Genomic DNA, 26131 nt, shown 5'->3' on the forward strand with positions numbered 1-26131 from the left:
CAGGTGGAGATATTTCAGGTGTATGATAATCTCAGTTAATGCAGATGAGCTACATTTTGCTCAAATTATTACTGTAATTGCTAAAATAACGTTATTTGTACGTTGATATAAAAGTAATCTAGTTTTATTCTGGTTTTATTGTGGCATTCTGGCGATAGACATAGACATACCTGTTCACCTGTTGTATGTGAGGAGATGAAGTGGAGATACACGGCAATGAAGAAAATGAAATGAAATATTATGACTTTCAGACAGGGCACAGGGTCCCGTTGGTGGTTGTAGAAAGCTAGAAGGCACTAAAGGCCTGGGTGGAAAATGCATGGCCCACCACTGGTTTTTAGGAATATTACTTCTTAATAATAATAATAATAATAATAATAATAATAATAATAATAATGATAGATATTCTTCGTTATCCTCAATCTACTTTAATTAAATGACTTTAATAGACAATATCATATATACTTATTCAAAGAAACAAACATTTGTTTTTCAGTTTTTGCTTGAACAAAGACAGAAACTTTTTTTCTAAACCAAAAGGCAAACTTAAAAATATAATGAAAATAATCCTGTTTAGAAAGAAAAAAAATACAACCAAACCAGTAAATATTTTATATGACTGAATTGTAAATTGCCATACATGTGTGACAAAGAAAGAAACATAAGTGCTCACAAGGCAACTAATAAATTTCCCAATCAGTACAAATGGCCTTAGACAGACTTCTTACTTGTGTAGCGTGGTCAAACTCTAAAGGTTTAAACAGATCAGTTCAAACGAACTTGGACAAAGTGGTCTGAGAAAAGTACACAGAGTCATTTGGAAAGACAGAATTGTCATTTGTGCTTGAGATTCTTTAACAGTGACTTATTGCAAGAGAGGGAAAAACACGTGGGAGGAAGGATACTTAACACAAAGGACGAAGTAAATGTCTGAAGCAGCAAAGGATACGTCATCCTGTTGTCGCTCAGTTTAAAAATACCTCTGATGATGCACTGCTCCAGAGGCGTTGTTAGAACCTCTGAACACTGTGGGGGTGTCAGCCAGTGAAAGATGCTCCAGCACAGAGATGACGAGCTGCACTAATGGTGTGATGTGGTGTAAACTTGTTGTCTCAGCGTCATCGGAAGTGTGGTGAACATTTCATGGAATGAAGAAAGTTTTCCTACGCTAACATCGCGTATGTACAACAACAGTTTGCATTATGAAAACGAGTGAGAAAGGGCTAAAGCCTGCCTTTGAACAAGATAAAGTGTATGAGAATCAAATGAAGTTCATGTGGGAGAAGATACCAGTTCATGGTTTAGATAGGAATATCCGAGGTCATGCAAGGCTCAGATGGGCAACACCCACAGATGACTCTATTTAAGACCAAATTCTGAAGACTTGGATGAAACATCTTCAAGAAATTCCATTTCTGTATTTGCTTGTATGCGAGCATCTGCAAAAAAATTAAGTTCCTTGGCATCAAAGAAACTTTTTTCTGAACTGTGACAAACTGTATTTACTCTGGTTCCGATGTGTCTGTCTCGTACCCTCCTTTTATTTGTTGATTCCTCTTTCTGTCACCTTTCATCTGTTTCTGTCCCCGTTTTCCACATTTGTGTCAAATTGCAGTTGTAGTTCTCAAAAGCACTATTCCAACGAAGGGCCACTGTATCGTCCTGCTGTCCTGGACTGTTTTATAGGCCATGTGCATTCGAACCATCTGTCAGCCCAACCTTTTTTCATGACCCTGCTTTTCTCACTGAGTCACACTCTAATACATTCAACCCGCAGCAGACTCAAAACAGAATTAGTACTTCTTCTGGAGACTGAATGGGTCAAGCCTGGAGCAGTACGTTATTTAGAGGGTCATTTTTTTCTTGCCTGCACAACCTTTATTGTACCAGTCCGACATGAGGGGAAAACAGGCTCCTTCTCTTTGATGACACAGAAGAAGAAGAAGAAGAAGAAGAATTATATATATTCACTGTCCGTGGCATGGAGCAGCGCATTGGTGTGGTGATTAGCACTGATGCGTCTGAGTGTGGTTGCTTGCCTCTGTGTTAGCCCTGTGATAGGCTGGTGACCTGTCCAGGGTGTACCCCGCCTCTCGTCCAATGACAGCTGGGATAGACTCCAGCCTCTCTAGAGGGCAAGCGGTAATAGAAGATGAGATGAGACTATTCGTGGCATATAAACTAGAGGGAGCTGGGAACTGTGCTGGGAACCTTTAAGTTAGATAAACGTACTTGACAACTCTCTTTCTGAGAGAGTTTAATGAAAAAATACTAGTGGCCCCATTCAGACCGTACATTAATATCTGTCCTGGGCATCACAGGTGTCCAGCTTAAAGTAGAGCTCAGAGCCAAGGATGCACTGAGGTCGCATTTAACAGATCCCATCTCAGGTCACAGTTTCAGGCGGTCTGTCCTGTCTGAATATTTTTTCATTGTGAGTATATTCCAAGACCTTCAAGCATGGACTCTTGACTTGAACTGAATGTTAGCCTGCAGTTTTAAGACGTGATTCTCCTGCCAAGACAAGATCATTGAAACAATGTTACCGCCCTTGAAGCCAGTGAATCAACTGAGGCGTCTTCTTCAGATAGAAAGCCCATGAATATTTGGATCAGCTTGAGTAAAGCCAAGTAATTCAGTTTTCCATCCTAACGGCTGGCCGCTTGCCTGTATTATCAGTGAGCGTATGTGGCCCTTGTTTTTGCATTGTGTAGTCAGACTTTATGGAATCTTTTATATACTGTAAATAGCCTCCTTTTACTTCATATCCATTTGAATGTAGGCCTTCTCAGGGGAGACACATGGTGTAGAGCCTTTGTGAGCCATCAATCAGTTTTGTAAATTAAAACTCATATAGATTTTAGATGTTGGTTTAGATTCCTGATTATATTCTAAGGTACTAACCACATCCTCACTCCAGCTTTGTGCTTAGCACCCTTCTGAGATATTGATATCTGTCTTCTCATGAGATATCTTTAAATCCATCCTTTAAATCAACAAAAGAGAGACATTTAAACACTTAAATTTAATTAACCATCTCTTTCTCTTTCCCCAGTTCAACTGCAGCTAAGAATCTACGTTTACTGCTTATCCATAATTATAGTTCAGGCGTGCTATTTCACTATTAGACTCAATTGATATTCAGAGGCATGTGAAGCGGCTTGTATTTCCAGCCCCTGGTAAAGGGCAAGGCTTTCCCCTTGTTATAGGTTCAAGCCCCTGCTTGCACCAAGAGCTAATTACAGCTTTAAGTAAAGCTTCTAACATTTAAGGCCAGTTTACATCGTGAGGCTTTCTCTTGTCTGATGTGTGACTTTTAAACTGTCACGCATCAGCAGGGTGGAAAAGATCAGAAAGTTCCTGCGTACTGACCTAATTTTTAGATATTTATTTATTGTAAGTTTTGGCTGCAAAGGATGTATGAACATCAGAAAGAAATACATTTCAACAGAAAGTTTCTCTTTGAGCAGGTTGTAGGTTGAGTTTTGCTATTAGCTTCTAGTGATGTCTTATGCTATGAAAGAAATCTCAGTGGCATTTGCAAAGCCTTGGCCGGTGAGCTCCCCCTTGTGGTGCGGACAGATTGTGCCAGGTTCAAATAACCTGCAATGTTATGTTAATTGCTCTCGCTAGACCTGCTGCAACAAACCAGGGACACAATTTGTACTAGTTATTACCAAGATGGTCTAATCAGCAAAACGTGAATGTACTTTAACTTATTTAGACTTACTTATACTTAAAATGTGAAGAAAATGTAGTGTCAATTACTGAAGCACTGACAGGTTGGTTTTCACTGAAATGCAGTATTTAATATATGATTGATTAGCTTTAGAGATCATATTTGAAGAGTGGCCCCAAGGCAAAAATGTGTATCCTGATCCTCAAAAGTGAAGCCAAAGCAAGTAGAGCTCCCCCTGGTGGCTGGAAGCTCCACCTCCTCCATGTTAATGGTTGGGACTTGGGCCAAACTAAAGCAATAAAGTACACTTGACAAACATTTTTGTTTTTAAGGATAGCATTTGAACTACTAATTGCCACATCAACAAACTATGTGAAATGATCATAGAGTTGAAATAAAAAAAAAAGTAATAATAAGTAAAAAGTAATGATACATTTCCTTGTAGCTGTTGAAGGTAGAGCAGAGCAGAGGGGTAGCTGGGGCATCTTTGGACCAAACTGAGCAGACTCTGGAAGTGGACGTGCAGAGGGATGCAATATGTCGTCATATCGCATGGTGAACCAGTCTATTATATGTTTTACAGTGGAATGTTGGTCTGGAAACATTCACTTGAGAACTGACTATTAGGGGTGTAACGATTCATTCAAACGATTCCATTCCATTCCATTCACGATTCTTGGTTGCCGATACGATTCAAGGACGATTTTAGTTCATTTAGAACGATACAATCCGAAACGATTCAGTGCCTTGAAGTCGATTTAGTAACTTTTTAGCAAAAAAATTAAACCAGTGTGACTGAAATAAATACCTACTCAGTGTTTCCTCTACATTCATTTAGGAGTGGCAGGCCGCCAACAAATAACTATCTTGCTCAGTATCTACTCTTTTGGGTTCCATCCCCTGGACGGCGCTCGGTTTATCAATAAAGAACGAGGTTATTATGACCCAGAAGTTTAACATTACATACATTAAGTTTGCCATTGATGTTAGCCGGAAGCTAACGCATATTTATATAACAGTGTTCTCGGTATATAAAACTAATTTGTAAATTTTGTTTGTCCAGTTTTACAGTGTTTCTCAAGTAAATACTCTAAGCGGATCCTCTGATGGTTTTAATCCAATGCGTTATTCCCTAGTATCCATACAATCGATTTATTACCTTTTAAATCGATATATCGATGTAGTGGATGAATCGTTACACTACTGACTATGCTCACAAAAGAACTCTTTTTCTCTCTCTCTATAAGTTGAAACTTGTCCCATGGAAAACCAGGTGAAGTGTTACCAGACTCATGTCCTGACCCTGATGGCAGTCATTTTGTTGTAAACTAAATTAAGTCCAACCTAGGTTGTTGTTACTTCTCAGTCCAACAATGCATAAAGCCTGCCCAAGCAATCTGATTGTCCTGGTGAGTCCGGCTACGTCAAGAAATCCTGCCTATCTGGCAGGCTTCCTATAATGCATGATGGCATATTTCAAGACGCTCCCTCCATTCACACCATATCCTATCATGTGATTTCAATATCCAATTCTGAATGTGTATGTTTGACTCCAACTGCACTCAAACTAAAATGTATGACATATGCAATATGTTTCTCCATCCACCCACCCACACACTGTTCAGGAGCAAAGAGACATTTGAATGCTTGATGCTATTTATACAGCAGCATTCACAGGGGCCAAGACCTTTATCTGGTGTCCACAAAAACTGCCAGCTGAGTTAATAGAAATGACATGAAGAAAGCGCAGTAACATAACAGGAGGGAAAAAAGCAAAATTCATGAAAATGAGAAGTAATTTTGTCTTCATGGAACTGTTTGATGAAATGCTCTAAACAAGCAAAAAACACAGCTCTAAAGGATAGTCTAACAACCAATCAGAGCAACAAAGTATGTGACAATAAACATTCTCAACAAATGCCTTAATTGCAGTTAACTACACTACTAACAATTCATTTAAAGTTATTTTGCTGCCAATATGGTGCAACAGACTGAATAGAGGACTCTGAACAACTCGCGTCTCAGACAGCAGGTATTTTATATTCAACTCGGCACTCAGATGACATTTATAACTACGTTGCTGTTACTCCATCACTGCATAAAGCCCACCAAAGCAATTTGTTTGTCCTAGCAGATCTTTGCCTGAGCATATTTTTTTCCCAACAGAGTGTCCATACCAACTTTTTGCATAAAAGATAAAATAAACATAAAATGTGTGACTGGGGAAGTTGGTCTAGCTTCCTTGCTAACTTTGCAAGCTAACTGCTTGTATTCAGAGAGATGTTTGTATGTGTTTGTATGAAATAAGAAAAGAAACTGAATCGAAATGTGATTTTATACCATCACCAGGAAGAGCATCCATACAATAAAGCTAACATTGCTTCAAGGTGACAAACTGTTGATAGTCCGCTGTGCTGCCATGACAACCTTTCTCATGATCACATGATCTGTTGTTTCTCTCCATTTAATTGGGCATGAAAAGAAGACATTTTACTTGTTATTTTTTATATATATATAAATGTAACAAATACAACATGGACATATGGAGAAGTATACAAGGGAAAGTAATTACAATAGAGCAAAAGAAATTATACTTTTATGCATATTAAATAACATTTTAAAGAGTTTTTACCACATGGGAAAAGCTATTCCATAACTTGGAATTAATCAAAACTGACCTCTACAACTTAAAATGTTTGGAGGACAGAGATCTAAAAACTGACAAGCTGAACACGTGGACGAGGACAATTAAGTGAGAGACACAAATGCTATCTGCACAGATGTAGTGCTGATCAGTGAGGCGGCAGCAGCAGCCAGGGGGATGCTGAGGCTGCAGCCATTGAGCACAGCAGCAGGTATAAGTGAGACACCTGTTAGGGCCCAGTTTGTTTGAGGCTTTAAGTCTAGGATGCTGTCGCCATGGTGAATGTGATCATAGATCAAGGGGCTTTGTTACCAATCTATCACTCTCACTGTACGCTCTGTTTCCCTTTGTTGGAGCTGTCTCCTTGACTCTGCTTCAAGCAGACGTGTAAACTCCTCAGACATGACTCTCTCTCTCGTTACATTCTAGCCTTCTCCTCGTTCCCTCATAAGAGCCATTCCTATGCTTCTCACTAACTGAAAACTGAATCTGACAGAATATTAAACCTAGAAACTCTCCGCAGAGGAATGCATATCAACAAAAAACATCTCACCATCCATCGCGCTTGAAAAGGGGAATAGATATTCAGCAGTGTTTGCTCTGCAGAGGGCATCGATCTGTGTCTATTTATTTCAGTGTGAAATTAGGATTCTGGGAGTTGAGGTCAGCTGTGTGCTTCGTCTCAAACTGATGCCTGATTGTGTAGGGGAAAAGCCTTCAAGGACTTAGCGGTCATTTATTTAAATACTATTTATAATACATGCTCGGGCCTTCTGTGAAACCAACGTGACAGATAAGGACGCAAGACCTGGGGACAAGCTGGTGAGAAAGACTGGCCGAGCGCATGACAGGAGGTTCAACCCCTGGGGACTGTGGTGGACAGATGCACATGCAGGCTAGAGGCTAGGGAATTTAAGGAGATACTATGTCTTCATAGACATCAGACTTTGTTTCAAAAGTTTAACTGATGGAATCAGCTCAGGTCCTCCAATAAGTGTTATTCTGTACATACATTAATTTCAGGATGTGACTTTCAGTTTAAACTCAATCCAGACATGTTTCATCATACTGCTTTGTATTGTTTACACACCTATCAAGCATAACATTATTGCCACCTTCCTAATATTGTGTAGGTCTCCTTTGTGCCTCCAAATCAGTCGAGACTCATTTGTGTGTGTGTGTGTGTGTGTGTGTGTGTGTGTGTGTGTGTGTGTGTGCGCGGGTGTGTGTGTGTGTGTGTGTGTGTGTGTGTGTGTGTGTGTGTGTGTGTGTGTCAGGCTGCATCCTGATGAAGAGTCTCATTGCTATGGGGTGGGGGTGTCTGGTCTAGGTGGGTGGTATATGTCTAACATCCACATGAATGAATGCCATTTCTAAACATTTCCAAGCAGAACACTGTATTCACTGTATTGTCACAAGATGGTCAATGTTATTGACTCCTCCTGTCCTCCTTCTCCAGTGGTTTTAATGTTGTGGCTGCTTGGTGTATTTTACATGCCTTTAGTTTATGTGAGTGATGAATTAAATCTGTCTTTGGGTATGATGTAATTTGATTGGATCAAAATGCAAGACACAGGAGGAGACAGGGAGTCAAACTAAATCCAAGTAATCCAAAAGAGAAATTAAGACGAGGCAGAATCCATAAAGAACAAAAGGCCAAGGCACACAAAATGTCAGGAGACACAACCAGAGAAGACGACCAGAGGACAGCAAGGAAACACAGACACACTGACAAAAGACAAACAGGCAGGACTAAATATACACAAGCAGAGCTAATTGGTAATTGAATTACTATAACTTTATTAGCAAAATCACAAATTAAGCAACCGCCATAACAAAGATCAAAATAACTAAAGGAAGAAGGTCAGCCTGCAAAGGACTGCAGGACCTGGTGTCTATCATTTAACTCCATACATCAGAATTAAACCCTGATCAAAAGTAAAACAGAGAATATGACAAATACATGGCTCCTGCTCCAGTAATTTGGATGAAATATTTGAGATTGTTGTGCAGTTGCAGGGAATCTTTTTTAATACAAAGGAAAATCTGCTGTCATCATGTCGGGTAAAGCCTTGCTATGTTGTAAGTTGTTATGTTGTATTCTACTAGTATTCTACTAGTGTCAAAGCTCTGACACTAGTAAAATACAACATAAAAACTGTGCATAACAGCTTGTCTGGCGTACATACTGTGGTATGGATAGAGCTGTGACATTATAGCTTTTAATGAAATAACCAGTTATGGAGTTCACAACAGTCATAATGAAGAGGAGCCAGAGAAAAAGTCCAAAGCAGCTCAACCTGAGATTTATTTATCTTCATAGAACCATTGTGTTCACGTCACTACCTTTTGTGTTATAAAGTATATAGTAGCCATATAGCCATGATTTCTACCTTAGTGCTCCTTATTACATATGTATAAAGTGTTTCCAAATGTTCTAACCTCTAGTAAATCTTAAATAAAGATTGAAAAGCCTTTAAAACACATCTCAGGTCTTAATTTCACCCTACTTTTGTATGTAAAACATATTCTGATTCTGTCTTCAGCTCCCATAATCAGGCACATTTGAATATGATGTTTCAAAGCTCTGTGCTGCATGCCGTTCTCAGGCTTCTGATCAAATTTATTTTTAAACAATGACGGATTCATTCCACTTGTGTGTGGAGAAATTATTACATAATCAGAGCAGAAATGACTCCACTCACACATCAGGCATTGATCAAGCTCCGGAAAAAGCAGCTCTCAATCAGTTTGCTGCTTGGATGGAGGAGGACATTTTTAGTATGTGAATCTATACTTTGGCCTCAGTTTGATAAGGGTGATGTGATGTAGCCGCTTATTATTAGAACAAACCTCCTTGACTGCTCGGCTCCCTTGGCAGCTTTCCCTATCAAGCCTCCACTGCTGGATGCGGCTGTTGTCAAGTGTCCTTGAACGCAGCTCTCCATTTTGCAAAGCACATATTCCAGATAACAGGCATCAGTGTGTGGGAGAGGCCGATGGGAATCAGCTCCCTGATGAAGAGGAGCAGCCTGGCATGTTCAGAAGCTGCAGCAGATCAGAGAGACAAAAAGAAGCGAATCCAATCTGTGTTTAATTTATTATATGGAGGCCTAGACACGTCAACACATTTGTGGGGTCCAGATGTTTGGTTCTTAAAGTAAGTTTAAAATTGTTTTCAGTTAGGTTTATAGTCAGTTAAGCAGTTTTATACTGCCACTCCATTGATGTGCTAAGGGGGCATGCTGTCCCTCTCCTGCTGGACAACGTGGCTGCATCATTTGCTTTCAGGTGAGTTCCAACATAAACAATAAAATATTTTACGATGTGCTACCACCTGTCTTCATTTTTAAATCACAAAAACAAGAAGAAAATGCACAAAGCCGTTGGTCCACCATTTCCATTAGTGGTAGTGAACTTTATATTAGGGATTCAGATTAGGGTACCTTGAGTCAGTGTCGTGGGTCAACGCTCCATCCTACAGACAAAAAGACATTGTCACCAAAATTCCACACACCAAAAACAATCAAACACAACAAATGGAACAAAAATTTTGAACAAATTAAGATCATGAAAGTTGGCATAGTCGGTTTGGTGTATCCTTTCTTTAATTTCCTCATTTGTTTGCTTTGTTGGGCACATAAAAAATGTTGTACTCTATAATGTACACCTAGGTTATTCTTTTTTTAATTTTAGCATTAAATTATTCAATTAAGGTATTTATATATAGTATATATTTTGTATTTGCACACATTGTGATAAAATGCACTACGACTGATGATACATCTCACTTTAGAAAGGTTTCTCATGCACTTTCACACACTTTCATGGTGCTGCACTGCAGGCATTAATCTACCATCAGGTGTTATTTTGAGTACTACACAAAAGAGATGTGTTCAAGAACAAAAACTTGTCACGTGAAAATGAATATCTTGTTTGCCATTTTCATAAAATCCTATTTTAATATATTCAATACTCAGACAGTCTTAGCCGTAAATGACCGTAGGGAAGTCATATTTGTAGGTGTGTAGTTTTTCTTCCATTTTGCACAGAATGCAGAGGTGGACCCTCCACATAAAGACGCAAACAGAGGGAGATGGTGCAGGGAGAGGGTGTAGGGGGCGGAATGAAATTAGTACAGTACTGCTGCCCAGCCATCTTGTCAAAGTCAGTAATGTTTTTACACCTGAAAAATTCTCAATAGATACTCTGACTGCAACTTTAACTCAGTACTGTCACATTCAAAAACATTTTTTAGCAGTTCAACTCAGGAAGTAATACCAGCAGTGACCACTAGATGTTTACCTAACTTTCAAAGCATAGCATTTCTCTCCTGATCGATGCTCAGTTGAGAACATTAAACACCTACAAGGACACAATAGATGGGGGAATTCTCATCTCCAGACCAATCCCTTTCCCATAAATCTGATATGACTTGAATGCAACATCAGTCAGAAGGAGCAGTTGTTTCCCAGGTTAGCTAGAGGCAAAGACCAGCTGTGCTTCAAGGCTGAAACGGCAGTACAGTCACAGTGGAGGACCCTCTGTGGTTGCCACCACAGTCTGAGAGATCAGCACTGACGTCTGCACTGGCCTTTTGTTCTGCCCATCACCTCACCTTTAGCATAAAAATATGTCCAACCACCTCTATCATAGAAACAACTCCCTCCCTCTCTGCATCCACCCACCCATCCTGCTCAGTGCAAGTCCTGCTAAGCACTCCTCTTTAACTCACTCCATTCCAGCTTGAGCACCGTGCAATGCATAAATAGTACAAATTGCACATGAGTATCACTCGTCTCTCTGGCGCTGGTTCTTGCCGCTTTCTAGCCCTGCATGTCTCTGGGCCTGCAGAACCACTGGGCTGAAAATAGAATGCAAACACTAACACACTGCTGGGATACGACGCTGAACAAAGTGAATGAACCTGCCTGCGGAGACTTTCTTTGTTATCGAGCACTTTATGTCTGTCATTTGTTAGTGAAGCTCTATTTGCAGACTACCATTGCTCCCTGTAGTTTATCTAGGTCGCCTCTGAGTGAGGCGCATCCATTAAAGGTCCAGTTTTTAGGATTTAGTGATATCCAGTGGTGGTGCTGCAGATTGTAGCCACGTAAACAGCATTCCCTTGACCAAATATGAAGGAGAAACTATGGTAACTGCAACATCAGTGTAAAAACCCAAATGACCCTTGATGGAATCACTATTTGATCTGTCCTTTCTGGGCTACTGTAGAAACATGGTGGCACAAAGTAGCAGACTCTCTGGAAGAGAGACCTCTCCCTATGTGGGTAGAAAGGGTTCATTCAAGTCAAAGAAATGGCAATGATTTTAAATTATTTTGACTAAATACCAATTTAAAACATTTTTTTTTCTGATAATATGTCTGCCTGAATCCTCTTTCTTCCAGGCTGTATTTTTCTTTCCTCTGTCACAAATATGGAATTCATTTGTAGTTCCAAGCCTACTGGAAAAGTCCATTATTTATGCTGCTATAGGTCTAGGCTGCTGGGGGAGTTCCCTTAGTGCACCAAAGACATGTCTCTCTCACACTCAGGATCTATTCTCTACTGTCCTCTCTAATTTTGTCTCTCTGGTTGTCCATGCATTTATGTGCTACTGTGTACGATGTACAGTCTGCATGCTAATTTAAATCAGATGTCTGTATCATCTTGTTCCTCCTGCTCTCTTTTCTGTCTTTGGCTCCCCTGAAGACTCACATGATGTATGTTAATGAGAAATTTGTACTTCAATGTCCATTCCCAGTTCTCAAAGCCTAGAAATCTGTGGTGCCTGTACGAGTCTGTGAAAAGAGAGAGTTGTTAAACTTCACGATTATCTCAAGTGGTTCTCAAACCTCACATCTGACCTTGTTTGCCACTAAGTGCATTTATATTCCTATGCAGTCTTCTGCTGGGCTCTGTAATCAGACCTGTGAACAGTCATATTCATTATATAGTGTGTGGCTACTGCAGATACTTCTATATCTCACACTGCGCTCAAGATGATAAAGTCAGCTGTTAAACTTTCTATAATTAGTTCCTTCGGTGAGTGATCACCTGTCAGAGCTACTTTCCGTCATTCCTTCTGAGGGCTCGTCAAACAGAACCAACTGAGCTGTCACACAATATAAAGAACTTTTCATGCCCCATCAAAAAGCTGTTGTGCCTGCTTAATGGTGACATATCTAGGAGAGCCGTGGGATGAGCATCGTCCATCAAATATAGTCTGGGCCGTTTCTACCCAATTTCCATCTTTATTACAAAATCCCACTGAAGAAAAGCCAGATATCCTGTGAATACAAGCAGGAAGTAGAATATATTTCTTGAAGGGAGGGACACTAAATAGTGATCAGTCATTATGTGACTCTTTTTTTCACTTCAGTGTTTTCAGCTTATTAATCAGTTTGTTAAGTTTCTACTCTGACTCCATGGCTCAAAACCTATAAAATGATTCCTACAAAGGATCAAACCCCACAGTGCACATCTGTCAGAGGTGTGCGGCTCATAGATGCATAGCATAGATGCTTGATCAAACTGAACATGTTCATTTCCAACAAGTCATCACATTTGCTTCCGACGCAAAATTTTCAACTTGATGACTTCCTGAAATCATGATTGTCCTGAAAAAAATATGACCAATCACAAAACGTTGGGGCATGTCAAAGGTTTGTCTCGATGGCTTTGTCTCCATCGCAACTGAACTGAACGTTAAATGCAACATTGTAACGAATGAAGCGTAAGTGAGAAAGCAGTCGTACAAAGCTTAAGAAGTCTTCTGGCACTGTTCATCTGGCTGAATAACATGTTCACTGTGGTGGACTGGGTGTCTAGTCATAACTGAGAGAAGGATGAATGCAGCTCCACATTGTAGACAGAACTCCTTGAACCTGCCTCAGGGTGCATTCTCATGCCCTTTCTGTGAATTGTCTTTTACACAGTTACTTCTCAAAAGGAGATTCTTCTGTTTTAATCCTAACATTGATTCATGTTCAATATTCTAATCCTGTTGAGACATACAGAATTGATGAGGGTTTACCGCCCTGGTTGTAACATAACATGAACAATTGAATGATTTGTTCCCCAAACAACTACAGATACTCATCCTTTTCAAAGCTTCCTATAGTTGCTATGGTAATAGTGACTTTGTGGCACTACATGGTGATGACAGACTGACATCAGAAATTATAGTTCTGAATACAGTCAATACTTATGTTTGAAACCATTACTCAGTGTGTTGATTTTGATTTTTCTCTCTGCACATTTCTCACCCATGTAACAAATGTGGGAACAACTGCTCAGAACACTGTGATGTACCTGCAATAAAGGAGGCTTTGACAAACCAGCATCTGAATCTGCTTGCATGAAACATGAATGTATTCAGGTGAGAATTTGTTTGCACTAGATGGAAAGCTCAAAAGTCATGGAAAGAAGGCTCACAATTCTTTCTTTTCATCCTGGTGGCATTAGAAGAAATATTTTCTCCTAAAACAAAAAATACCTGAAACTAAAATAAATAAAACGTAGTATTTAATTGAATATATCAGACAGGCTGAAAAATGCAAAAAATGTGTATGGAAAATGATGTATTTGTTTCAGACTGTTCTGTCTTAAGGCACTAAGTGCTGAGTGTGCCAACAGTCTACTTAATGAACTAGAACCATCCTGTGGATGGGGGAGGTAGAGGGCTTGGAGTGCAGCGATGGCATTGAAAGGCCTGGGTCCGCCAGCGTCTCTTCAGCTGAGTCAGATAACACTGGAGGTCAGACAAATTGTTCATTCAATGGTCAAACGCCCACATTCAATTAGGAGCAATTAATTTCCAAACTGCCATGCAATTGATCATCCACTTAATGCACTAGATGGCATGAATGGAGGTTGAAATGTTGAAAGTTTCACTGAGGAGTCTTGGAGGTTATTAACAACTGATTTCAACTTACAGTAGAAAGCGAGTTTTAGGATCTTACTCACAGGAGTGCTTTGATAAAGAACAATCTAAAGTGACTGGAGACAAAGCTTTTATCTAGATTTCTATCTCAGCTAACCTGAAGCCTAGTCTTTCGAGTGCCAAGTACTTTGAAAACCCACCATCCACCACATCCACCTCTAGCCAACGACAAATGTCAATCAAGATTCAAAGCATTCACTGCATTTTCTAGGATAGTGCTGGTGAACAGCTGCAGAGTCTTGTAAGAGATAATATAATCTAAACATCATGAAGTCAGATTGCATGAGATAGCCAGTCCTAAGAGAGCTTAATTTTTGGTACACCCTGCCCACCTGAAAAGTCAAATAAAAGTATTCATGGCAGTAGACATGAACACAGATCTTTCACCTTGGTTAAAAGCCTTACCTCTGCATTTTACACAACTTGGAGTCTAGCCACAGTCTGATGGTCAAAGGGAAGAAATAACGCTTTGCAGTAATGAAGATAAGAGCATATAAAAGGGAAGGAAGTATGAAACGGTCTGCGTCAAAGAGCCAGGAGTAATCTAATTTCTGCAGTATGTTTCAATTTGAGTGGACGAAACTCAATGAAAACATTGTTCATCGACTTTATTCTCTCCTGGCAGGTTACCAATATGACTACTAACAACTTTTATGTACTGCATGAACATGCTCATCTGCTGTCAAGGCAATGCTCATGGACTTCTCTCACCACTCTGCATCTGAAAGAGAAGGCCATCTTTGCGAAGAATATCAATATTACCTTGCAATTTTGGTTATTAAAAACAACATTTAATTTGCACACTTTCTTTATGTTCTTTTGATAAAAAATTATGTTGTATATTCTATAGATGGATTTAGAGTAAATTCTTTAAGCATACTGCATTTCCTTAAGCAACAGTTAACAAGGCTGGTCCAATCTGTTTTATGCAAACTGAATGGAAATTTGTTTTCTGGAAGAGTGCATTGCTATACAGCAAGTGTTAGTGAAAAGGTTGTCAGGGTGAAATATACTCTGTCAAAGCCTGCACAAATTTCTACCTCGGGCACAGCCAACTATGTAGCTAATTTATCATGTCTCGGTAGCAGACTCCGTGGGACAGGTTATTGTAACTCAAGTGACATTAATGACCGATGCCAAGTCTAATCTGACAGGACTAATAATGGAACGGTTAAGAGTGCTGGTTTAAGTCAGTAACAATGTGGAGCACATCTTAAATTAGACCTCCCTGGTACATGCTTGGGTGGCCCTCTTGAATTTATGCATGTAACCTATGGCGTCACTTAAAAGTTTATGTGGCCTGAGGAATTTTCTACATTTCTGCCTAAAGAATTACTCAATACATGAGGGTATTTTCAAAATATTGAAATGGTAAATGGTCTTGTTTTTAATGAAGCACTTTTCTACCTCTTGGTACTGTAAGTCTTTGTCAAGATGCTGGAAAAATAAAAAATCAGCAGGTAAAAGTAAGGTAAAGAAAAGATTTCAGCACACTTGAATTTGTGCAATGGTTCCATTTTAATGTTTGAGCTTTAATAAGACCTGCTCTGATGACGGTCTTGTGGCTGAGAGCTCAAACATTAAAATGGAACTACTACATTGCAAAAATTCAAGTGTGCGGAAAACTTTTCTTTACCTTTGGAACTTTTGCTACCTAGTGGTACTCAAAGCACTTCACAGTCACAATGACACACCTACCCAGAGACTCGCGCAAGCATTCACACACCAGTGCCAAGCACTGGAAACACAGTGTCTTGGTGAAGGACACTTAGGTATGTAGCATGTTATGGGGATTGAACCGCTAACCCTCTACTAACCATATACTGAGCCAGAGCCACATCCTCAATATTGAGGATGAGAGTATGTGTGCTTCTAGGATTACAAGTTAATTTCAAGGCTAAGTTAGAGTCCATGTGTTCAGAAATTTTCACTCAATGTCATGAGACTCGGCTGCTATTCAAAATGTGGGATTTGGTAAATGGTCTCAGACAAATAGTTGTTGTTGCTCATCAGGCTGGAAACAGTTACAAAATCAACTCTAAAGAGTTTGTTACTAGAAATCCACGGTCAGACAGATTGTGAACAAATGTAAATTTAAGATGACTGTTCCCCTCCACAGGAGTTGTTGACCAAGATTGCCCCAAAAGAAAGATGCATATTATGAATAGAACGGTCACAATGGAACCCAGGGTAACTTCTAAGCATCTAAAGGCCTCTCTCACATTGACTAATGTTAATGTTCATGAATCCATCAGAACAATGAACAACCATGGTGTTTATGGCAGAGTGCCGAGGACAAAGACACTGCTTAAATCCTGTGCATGTATGGTCTTGAAGTATGAGATTGGTGCCTCATGGGAGGCTTTTTTTCAACATTACATAGGGATTAGTGCAACAAGAATGTTTCCTAGAAATATTAGGAAGGAACCAAAGCTTAAGAGAAAAAGGAGGCTTAGCTCAACCAACCAACCACAAGTGATTATTAGAGGGCTCCATTGTGTTTGCTGGTGACAGAAGTTGAGGCTAACTACCTGAATTCATGTGGAAAACTCACACTTGTCGTCAACCCTTCATCCTCTGTGTAGCACTATGGTTGTCAGCTACTGTACCTCCTCCGCAGGGACAAGCCAGACATGCAGTCCAACCTGTTATCATAGTGTACAGCATGTCCTAATGTGATGGCTCTCATGAGCAGGAGCGCATGTGTGGCAGATAGTCACGACCCATTAACAAGGTGCACTTAGTCCTTCTCTGTCAATTTTGTTTTTTGATAAAGGACCTCAGTTAGTGTTGATTTATTACCATGGCAGTGACAGAATGACACACTGCACACTGTGCTGAGGCACACAAGGCACAGCCATCCATTAACATCACACCACTAAATTGTTGGGAGGAAAGCAAGCAAAGCAGAGAATGTGTTTTAAACCTAGAAACCATCAACCTCCGTAATTAGATGAGTTGTAGGGGACAGGACAATAAAAAAAAACAAGCTTAAATAATGTAATTGTTTATTGATCCCTGAACCGAAGGGAAACTATCTATTCTCTTAATCGTCCTACTCGTAGAGGCAAGAGGTCAGAGACAGCTACATCTGCCATATAATTTTCACAGCCTTAATATATATATCTTAGGGCTGTGAAAATTAATGCGTTAACTTTCTGCCTAAATTTCTGCCATCCAGGACTCCATCGTCACGAATAATCTGATTAAAAACTTAAATGCAATTAATCCATCTGCAGCTCAGAATGATTCTGATTGTCTCATTTCAGGCAGTTTGTCCAAGTAGAGTTACCATCACGCATGTGCAAATGTGCAGTTGATCCGGGAGTGACAGGCAACCAGGAACCAACCGTAAAGATGGAAGAGGCTAAACAGAATGCTCGTCCTCTACATGGGACATTATGCACACTGTACAGGAAGGAGTTTTCTTTTCATTGAAGCACTTCCAACTTAAAATAGTACATTTACACCAAGCATGTTAGGCAGGGATTCTGCTAGCACTTTGGCTAATGCATCACCCAGCTTCACAGAGACAAAACAAACCAAGACAAAGACAAGCTGGCAATGCTGTCTGCAAATATGTGTCCACTCCTGCAACCACTGTTCACTGGGAGAGACTGTTCTCAGTTGCAACATTGGAAATAAGAAGCGGTCAGCTCTCCTCTCATTGGACAATGTCAACAAGTAAGTTTGTCTTAGCAGCAACAGGGACGCATTAATGTGGACAAATGTTGGTTTAAAAAAAGACAAAAAGCAGTTCAGTTGTTTCAAGTTGTTTTGTTGAAACTGTTTAATCAACACGTTAAGTGCAGGTATATCCTCTTCTTTCTTGAGTCTGTTTGCTCATGCAAAATTAAATGTGATTAATATAGACAAAAAATTAATGATATGTAATTGTGATTAATCGAAATTAATCCACAGCAACTCTGTGATTAATCCAATATATATATATATATATATATATATATATATATATATATATATATATATATATATATAGGATTTCTTCCTGTTGTGGTTTCCTTTGCCAGATACATTCAACTGACAGTAAAAATCCAGCCCATTGTCTGCTTTGGAAAACGACCTGCTAGTAAAGATTGATGTTTACACATAATCATGACACACTTATATTTTTATTAAAAATAAATAAATTTAAAAAATCCATAAAATTACAGAGAACATCTCCTGAGGTGCTGATGAGAAAAAAACATTGGGATGGCTTGGGATTTGGGATAACATGGAATATTTTTTAATAATTTACTGCTATTGTTTTTTTTCTACTTCTCTAACAGAAGTAGCTATTCATTTTCACTTAGACTCTGACTGTATATTTATTTAATTTTAAAGAGTCGTGGTTGTGTTTCCATTACCTCTAGCAATAAAAAACAAAACAAAAAAAAAAAAAAACGTTTTCACCCGGATGGCCCGGGTTCAGCTCCTGGTGTCAATCAATCAATCAGTTCATTTAAAAAGCACATGTAAAAACAACCGAGGCTGACCAAAGTGCTGTACAAAAATTAGGTGAAAAAACAAGAACAGCAACCGATAACAAATCCAATATGAAACAAATATCTAGAAGACTTAAAAGCTATGGTAAAAAAGTAAGTTTTGAGCCTTGATATAAACGAGTCAGTGGAGGGGGCAAGTCTGACAAAGAGGGTGATGCAGTTCTACAGTCTGGGGGCAGCGACCGCGAAAGCACGGTCACCCCTGAGTTTATGAAGAGAGATAAAACCCAAATAAAAGAAGTTTAAAATAAACTGGAAATTTAACTGGCAGCCAGTGGAGAGAGGCAAGGACAGGGGTGATGTGGTTTCCCTTTCGAGATGCTGTCAGGAGTCTGGCTGCTCCGTTTTGAATTAGCTGTAGACGGGAGAGAGATGATTGATTGATTCCGGTGTAGAGAGAGTTGCAGTAGTCCTGGCGGGTGGTAATGAATGCATGGATAACTTTTTCTAGGTCTGGGAAGGTGAGGAATGGTTTGATTTTTGAAATGGTGTGAAGTTGGAAGAAGCTGTCTTTGACTACTGAGTTGACCCGTTTATCAAATTTGAGTTCGGAATCAAAGGTGACCGAGGTTCTTGACATGGGGTTTGATGAGGGTGGATAGGTTGCCAAGACTGTTGAATATCAGATTGATGTTGTCAAGGGGGCCACATAGAATGATTTCAGATTTGGATTTGTTCAGTTGAAGGAAAATTTCTGCCATCCAGGACTTTTTATTTTATTTATGCAATTGCAGATGTTGGTGATTTTGGATTGATCGTTAGGATTGAGGGGGAGATAAAGCTGGGTATCATCAGCATAGCAGTGGAAAGAGATATCGTATTTTTGAATGATTTGGCCAAGGGGAAGCATGTAAATGGAGAAGAGAATGGGACCTAGGACCTGCCGAAGTTTACGGAAAATGTTTCATTGGGGAGGTAGGATACGAACCAGTTTAGTGCAGTGCCATTTATTCCAGTGGTATGTTGGAGATAGTCTGTAAGGATGTTGTGGTCCACTGTTTCCAATGCAGCGCTGAAGTCGAGAAGAATGACAATGGCACAGTTACCAGAGTCAGTGGAGAGGAGCAGGTCATTGTGAATTTTTAACAGAGCAGATTCTGTACTGTGATTCGTCTTAAAGCCAGATTGGAATTTCTCCAGGATGTTATTCTGATGCAGGTAGGGCAGTAGCTGACTTCAAGGACTTCAGACAGGAATTGGAGTTTAGAAACAAGCATTTGAGGGAGCTGTGGAGTAGTGGTTAGAGGCGCAGCTTAGCAACCTGTCCATGGCTGTGGCACCTTGAGCAAGAACCCAATGGATGGGTCAAATGTAGATAAGTAATTTCCCCATGAGGGATAAATAAAGGAATAATAATAATAATAATAATAGCAATAATTATAATAATATGACCGGTTCATTTGAAGTTCATCTTCCTCAGAGAAGCAAAACGAGACTTTATGAGAGTTACAGCTCATTCACAAAACACCTTCCAATGGAAACGTGTACAAAGCGCAAATGTACTTTATCGAAATTTCAGAAATACAGGAAACACAGCTACTTTTGAGGTGTCTGGTATTTGAGGTCTTAGCTGGGATTGTTGGGATCATTGATGGGTTAGGGCTGGGTTAAGCAGTGATTAGAGCAACTTCATACATCACATAAAACATTAAATAACAGATGCAGACTCCAGACACCTTTTAAGTCAATCTTGCACAGTCTTGGTCATTCAAGATCATTTACTTACTTACTTACAGTTAAAGAGAATAAGGAGGCAGTTTGACTATTGGGACATGTAGCAGAATCATCTCATCTGTGACCCCTGATAGAGCAGTCTGTCTGGATGTGTTTTATGATGAAATGTCTCTTAGCAAGTCACTTTGACCCGATGTGGTCACTCATTAGAGTCACTTAAAATCACTTTTTGATGGACTAGAACCTTGGGGAAGAGCCAAAAAATGGCCAACTTTAAACTGCCTTTTTGTTTCAGCAACTACCAGATGTGTTGATGTTCATGCAGACAGGCAGAAATTACAGTTAAGATTTGAGATTACCACTAAAAATAGTTCAGAGAAGCATCTTCCAGACCCTTTGTCTGTGAGTCATTGTGTTCAGCATCATATTATAAAAAAAAGAAAGAAAAGAAAAGCGCATGTTTCGTTATTGGATTAAACAAAGAAAAGAAAAAATCTTGTTTTTGTAAAACTGTGGAACAAAACCCACTAAATATTTGTAAATAACTGAAAGCTACTGTCTCATTTTCAGTGGAATTGTAGATGAATTCTGATCTTTATCCTTTACACCTCTTATGACTGTTATTTAGTTGGGGTCTTTTAAATTTAAAGGTCCCCAGTTTATCTTAAATCTGACCCTCTGTCTCTCTGCCTCTTGTGCATTTGCTGCATCTTCAAAGGCGCCTGTGTGAGTCACAAATATAGTGAGCTCTGTGGCCTCAGATCCTCAGCTAGCCTCTCCCATAAAACAACTAAATGATGTGACAGCAGATGCACAAGGCAAAAAAGGAGCTCCAGCAGTTTAAATATCAGCAGTGAATGAAGCGACTCAAGGGGAAATGATGAAAGGGTGCGATGATTCAGTACCAAAGAGAGGTTTGGCCCATTGTATGCGCACCAGCAGACAGGAGGGCATTTTCACTCAGACCCACTGTTTGATATAATAGCCCTAGATCAAACAAGAACAAATAGCAGTCATGTCTGCTGGGGGTTGCGGTTCAAATAGGAACATGTGTGGGTGTTGTCCAACAGAAACTCACATGACTAGTGTCTGTTAATGACCAGATATGTAATTGTAATTGAAGACATTATTTCATTTTCTTTTTATCTAATTTTCTTTCCAGTTAATGTTACTCTCAAGGTGTAAACAAGGGTGAAACTTCTTGTGAAGAGATGATAAAACTGTCATGAACAAGAAGGCCTGGCTCACAGTCTTCACTCTAATTCATCCCTAAGGTCGTCTATTGGGTTGAGGTCAGGATCCTGTACAGATCAGTCAAGTTCTTCCACATCGAACTCACTCATCCATGTCTTATGGACTTTGCTGGTGCACAGTCATAAATGAGTCAAAACTGTTCCCACAAAGATGGGAGCATGCAATTGTCTAAGATCTTTCGGTATGCTGAAGCATTCAGAGTTCCTCTCCTAGCTCCTTTTCCAAGCCCAGATCGTGGAAAACAACCCCACACCACAATTCCCCCTCCACCAAACTTCACACTTGGCAGAATTCAGTCAGTCAAGTACAGGTCTCCTGGCAACCCCCAAACCCAGATTGGTCCATCAGATTGTCAGATAGAAAAGCATAATTCGTCACTCCAGAGAACATCTCCACTGCTCTAGAGTTCAGTGGTGGTGCTTTACACCACTGCATCCAACGCTTTGCATTGCTCTTGGTGATTTATGGCTTGGATGCAGCTGCTTGGCCATGGAAACCCATCCCATGAAGCTCGCTATGCACTGTTCTTGAGATAATCTGAAGACCACATGGTGTTTGAAGTCAGTGACTCTGCAGAATGTTGGTGACCTCTGCGCACTTTGCATCCGCTTACCCCGCTCTGTCATTTTCACTGTGAAATATTTAGTGAGGAAATTTCATGACTCTACTTGTTGCACAGGTAGCATCCTATCACAGCACCACACTGGAATTCGCCGAATTCCTGAGAGTGACCTATTCTTTCACAAAAGTTTGTATAAACACTGCCTAGCTGTTTGATTTTGTACATGTGGCCATGGAAGTGATTGCAAATTCAGTTATTTGGATGGTGAGTGAATACTTTTGGCAATATAGTGTATCCCAGTCTGCCTCACATGTTTAGAGAGGGATTAAACATGATCAACTCCATGGTGCTCAGATGACTTATATGACTACACTGCTTGGCTGGCCTGGCAGGTCTTTGAAGGAGCATTCCCTAACAGTGAGACTCGAGAGTTTCCACCACATATTATTTGTAGTCTCAGAAGTTGACTTGAAGTAAAATAATGCAGCAGTGTTTAAAACATCTAATTGGATGGCTTAACTCTTATAGCTGAATAGCAATATAGATATTCATTTTATTACCTTAAAAAGCTGAGGATGTTTCTAAAGCAGAAAACTAATTCATGCACGGATCAGTCAGTTTGAATGGTCTCTGCTTTTCTCTGGACCAGTTTGCCAAGAATTTACAGAAGCACAACAATTCATCATTTATATTTTATAAGGAGAACCCATAACCTCACCTCTTTTCATTTCCCAGGTGCTGAAGGGTTGCAAGAAGCTGACCATGTCTGTTTGCTCCATGGGACGGATCCCTGGAGGCTACATCACCAACCACATGTACAGCTGGGTGGATCCTCAGGGACGGAGTGTCTCCGCGCCACCTGACGATCTGGAGGCCAACCAGAGGCATGGTCTCGGCATGGAGGAGAGGACGGTAAGACTGCAGGCTGTGAGAGGGAGTACTTTTCTGCTTTCTGAAAATGACCTCGGTCAAATTCAGAACCAATCACAAATTCAGGATAACTAATTTTTTTGCAAATGTCATGCCACTTGTGTCTGACAGCAGTCTGTAAAGGACAGAAATAAGTCTCCCTGAGGACATCATGACCTTTGGTGCTGTAAATTATGGAAGACAGACATGCAACAAAGTTCCCACCACAGTTTCTTTGACTCGTGCTGCATCTTTAAACAGTCACATACCATTTAATTTCTCTTTGACTGGTTTAATAGCTACCAATAACAAAAAAGAAACAGGGTATTTTCTAGCCCCACAACAAATGAGCACAGATCCAAAGAGATTTTTCTGATGTCATTTACAACTTTTCTTGCTGATGGATTATCACACTTCACCCGGTAAGATTAGATAAAGAATTCAAAAGGATAAAATTTCATTTGTGGATTTGTAACTGGATTTTGGTTCTTTCAGCAAAAAAAGTACAAAGATTCAACGCAAAGCCAAAAAAGAATCAGAAACACTGAAGAAACACAACATGCTGGTAATTCGGATAACTTGACAAGGCGGAAGACTGCTATAAATATACAAGGTCTGGTGGGATAACACGATACAGGTGGACCATGAGGGGAGGAGTCCACTGACAAAAGACAAGGCAAGACAGGTGAAAGTCATAAGAAGCAAAGGAAAAAGACAAAGACAGAAACTGAAAATAACAGACATACAGGAAAACAAAAATCCAACAGGCAACAGACAGGCCCCCCAATGATTGCTGGCAAAGTTTAAACTACAGCAGTGGCAATGTGCTGTTTCCAGTGACAGCAGGAGGCCTGCCTAAAAGGTCCCAACCTTACTCTAACTCTGCACACTCAATCCAGTTAAATTTCTCTCTTCAAAGTGGTTATGCATGACAATGCTGCCCAATTCAAAATGAATTTGACGACTAATAATGATACTAAATAGCTGACTGAGTGCCTCCAGGTCAGCATTAACTATAGGGGAGGGAGATTTGAATAAGATAACCTCCGCTTGCATCATCAGTTCTGCTCACCAAGTCTAGTGTGTGCACAATTAGCAAGAGTTGAGACGTTATTAGTTGACTTGTTGGCTGGTAGCTAGGAGGCAGAAAGACCGGGAAACATTTACCTTGAATGTAATCCCAGTTTCTTGGCACGGCATTCGCCAGACAGACAATATACACACAACTTTGATTTTCTCCATCACACATGCACAAGATTGTTCTACCCACATTGGTTACCCTGTAAGCAACTGCAGCTTTCATAGCAACTCTGAGACTAAGGGGGTTATAGATCATTGAAATGTTGCACATATAAATAAAGTCCTGAAAAAGAAATAATTTTTAAAAATGCTTAAAACATACATTATGTGAAGCTATATTTTTGATAAAATCCAAACATGCTTGCAATAATTAAGGTCAACAGTTAATAACCATTCAACTTAGTTACTGTTACCGAAGTACAAACGGTCTCGCCTTACCTGTCATCTTAGAGAACATTACAACAGATATTTTATTCCAAGATCCCGAATAATTTCTAGACTCAAATTTCTCAATCTTCAGAAATCACCAGTCCATCAGCTATCTTGAGTCAACCCTTTCTCACAGGCTAAACAGTTCACTGAGGCAGAAACTGCCATAGAAACAAGTATGAAATTGTTTCTGTCCGTCTTGCCCGTCAGTTTTCAGAAGAAAGGAGGACATCAATTTCCCCGTCACCACTGCAAAATGCAGTTAACACCAGGGTGGAAACCTCGACATCAGCAGTCAGCGTGCCTGTCAGTACAAGCGGTTCAGTCAATGGGAGCTCTGTGCAAAAACTGCTCGTATGCTGATTCGTGCCCATTGAATTAAATGTTCCTACAGCAGAAAACAGATTATATTCACAAGAGCGTGGATGACCTGAGGAGGAGAAGCTGAGGAGAGCTAATTAAAGAGGCCTGAAAAGCTGTTACTACAACAGAGGAAAAATGGCCTACATTTACAGAGGAGCCATGAATTTTTTGGCTTGTAATTTTCACACATAACACAACATTTTGGCCAGTGAAGGTGCCAGATATGCAGTATGCCAGCTGATCTACAATATGCCATCTGTCTGCTTTATGAATCAAGTTTGCTGGGACTGTTCGTATTCAGCTCAGCTCAGATGACTAATTGTAATGTGAAGGGACATACCCAAAGAGAATTACCATCAAGTCTGTTCAGTCCTCCTCAGCTTTTTAAGCAGCTGATTAACATATTATTCTCCAAATTAGAATTTTCAGTCGGTCTGACAGGATCAAGGTCAAAAGATTTCTGAAACTCAACTCTATTGTCAATAGCCACCCTTCCCATTTATAGAAACCTTTTTTGTGACAACCGTTTGACTCATTCACACTAGATAATTTATTATTGTTCTACTCAAAATTACTGAATGCTGGTCCTGACTACTTTCTACTTTCTGCTTCCACTCCACTACATGTCAGGGGTAATATTAGACCTTCTATACTCCTACACTTTCTGACAGCTTTAGTTACTTGGATTACTTTGGGAAATTTGGACTGATAATAAAAGATTTTTTTTTTTTTGTTAAATAAAACATGATGTGATGAGACTGTATTGATCCTGAGGTATAATTTATGAACTGCCTGTCAGTATTTAAATCAGCTCTTTATCGACCTGATGAACACATTAATTACTTCCTACATCAGGGGGCTGCCAGACAACCTCTAAATTACAGAGTCTCCGAGAGACTTTTTTCTCCTTCACATTCCTTCTGTCTGGGGCTCCGCATTTTAAAACATTTCATAATGAGGTAATTTATCAATTTGTGTTCCTTGTATGAGATTTTGTTTACAGCTCAACAAGGTGCTGAGCACAAACAGTTAAAATAGTATTCAAAATGAAAAGTAGTATGTAAAGTTACTAAAGTAGTAGT

The 26131-nt window shown here is 39.8% G+C and overlaps 1 protein-coding gene across 1 annotated transcript in view; it reads left to right on the forward strand.

Moving 5' to 3' along the window:
- Positions 1-26131, forward strand: part of whrnb (whirlin b) — a 53204-nt gene that overhangs the window by 5223 nt on the left and 21850 nt on the right. Inside the window, exon 2 of the mRNA XM_047590976.1 lies at positions 23004-23180. Coding sequence (XP_047446932.1) covers positions 23004-23180 — 177 coding nt within the window. The remainder of the gene's footprint in view (positions 1-23003; positions 23181-26131) is intronic.

The sequence above is a fragment of the Mugil cephalus genome, chromosome 8 (genome assembly GCF_022458985.1).
Source record: "Mugil cephalus isolate CIBA_MC_2020 chromosome 8, CIBA_Mcephalus_1.1, whole genome shotgun sequence".
Classification (NCBI taxonomy): Eukaryota; Metazoa; Chordata; class Actinopteri; order Mugiliformes; family Mugilidae; genus Mugil; species Mugil cephalus.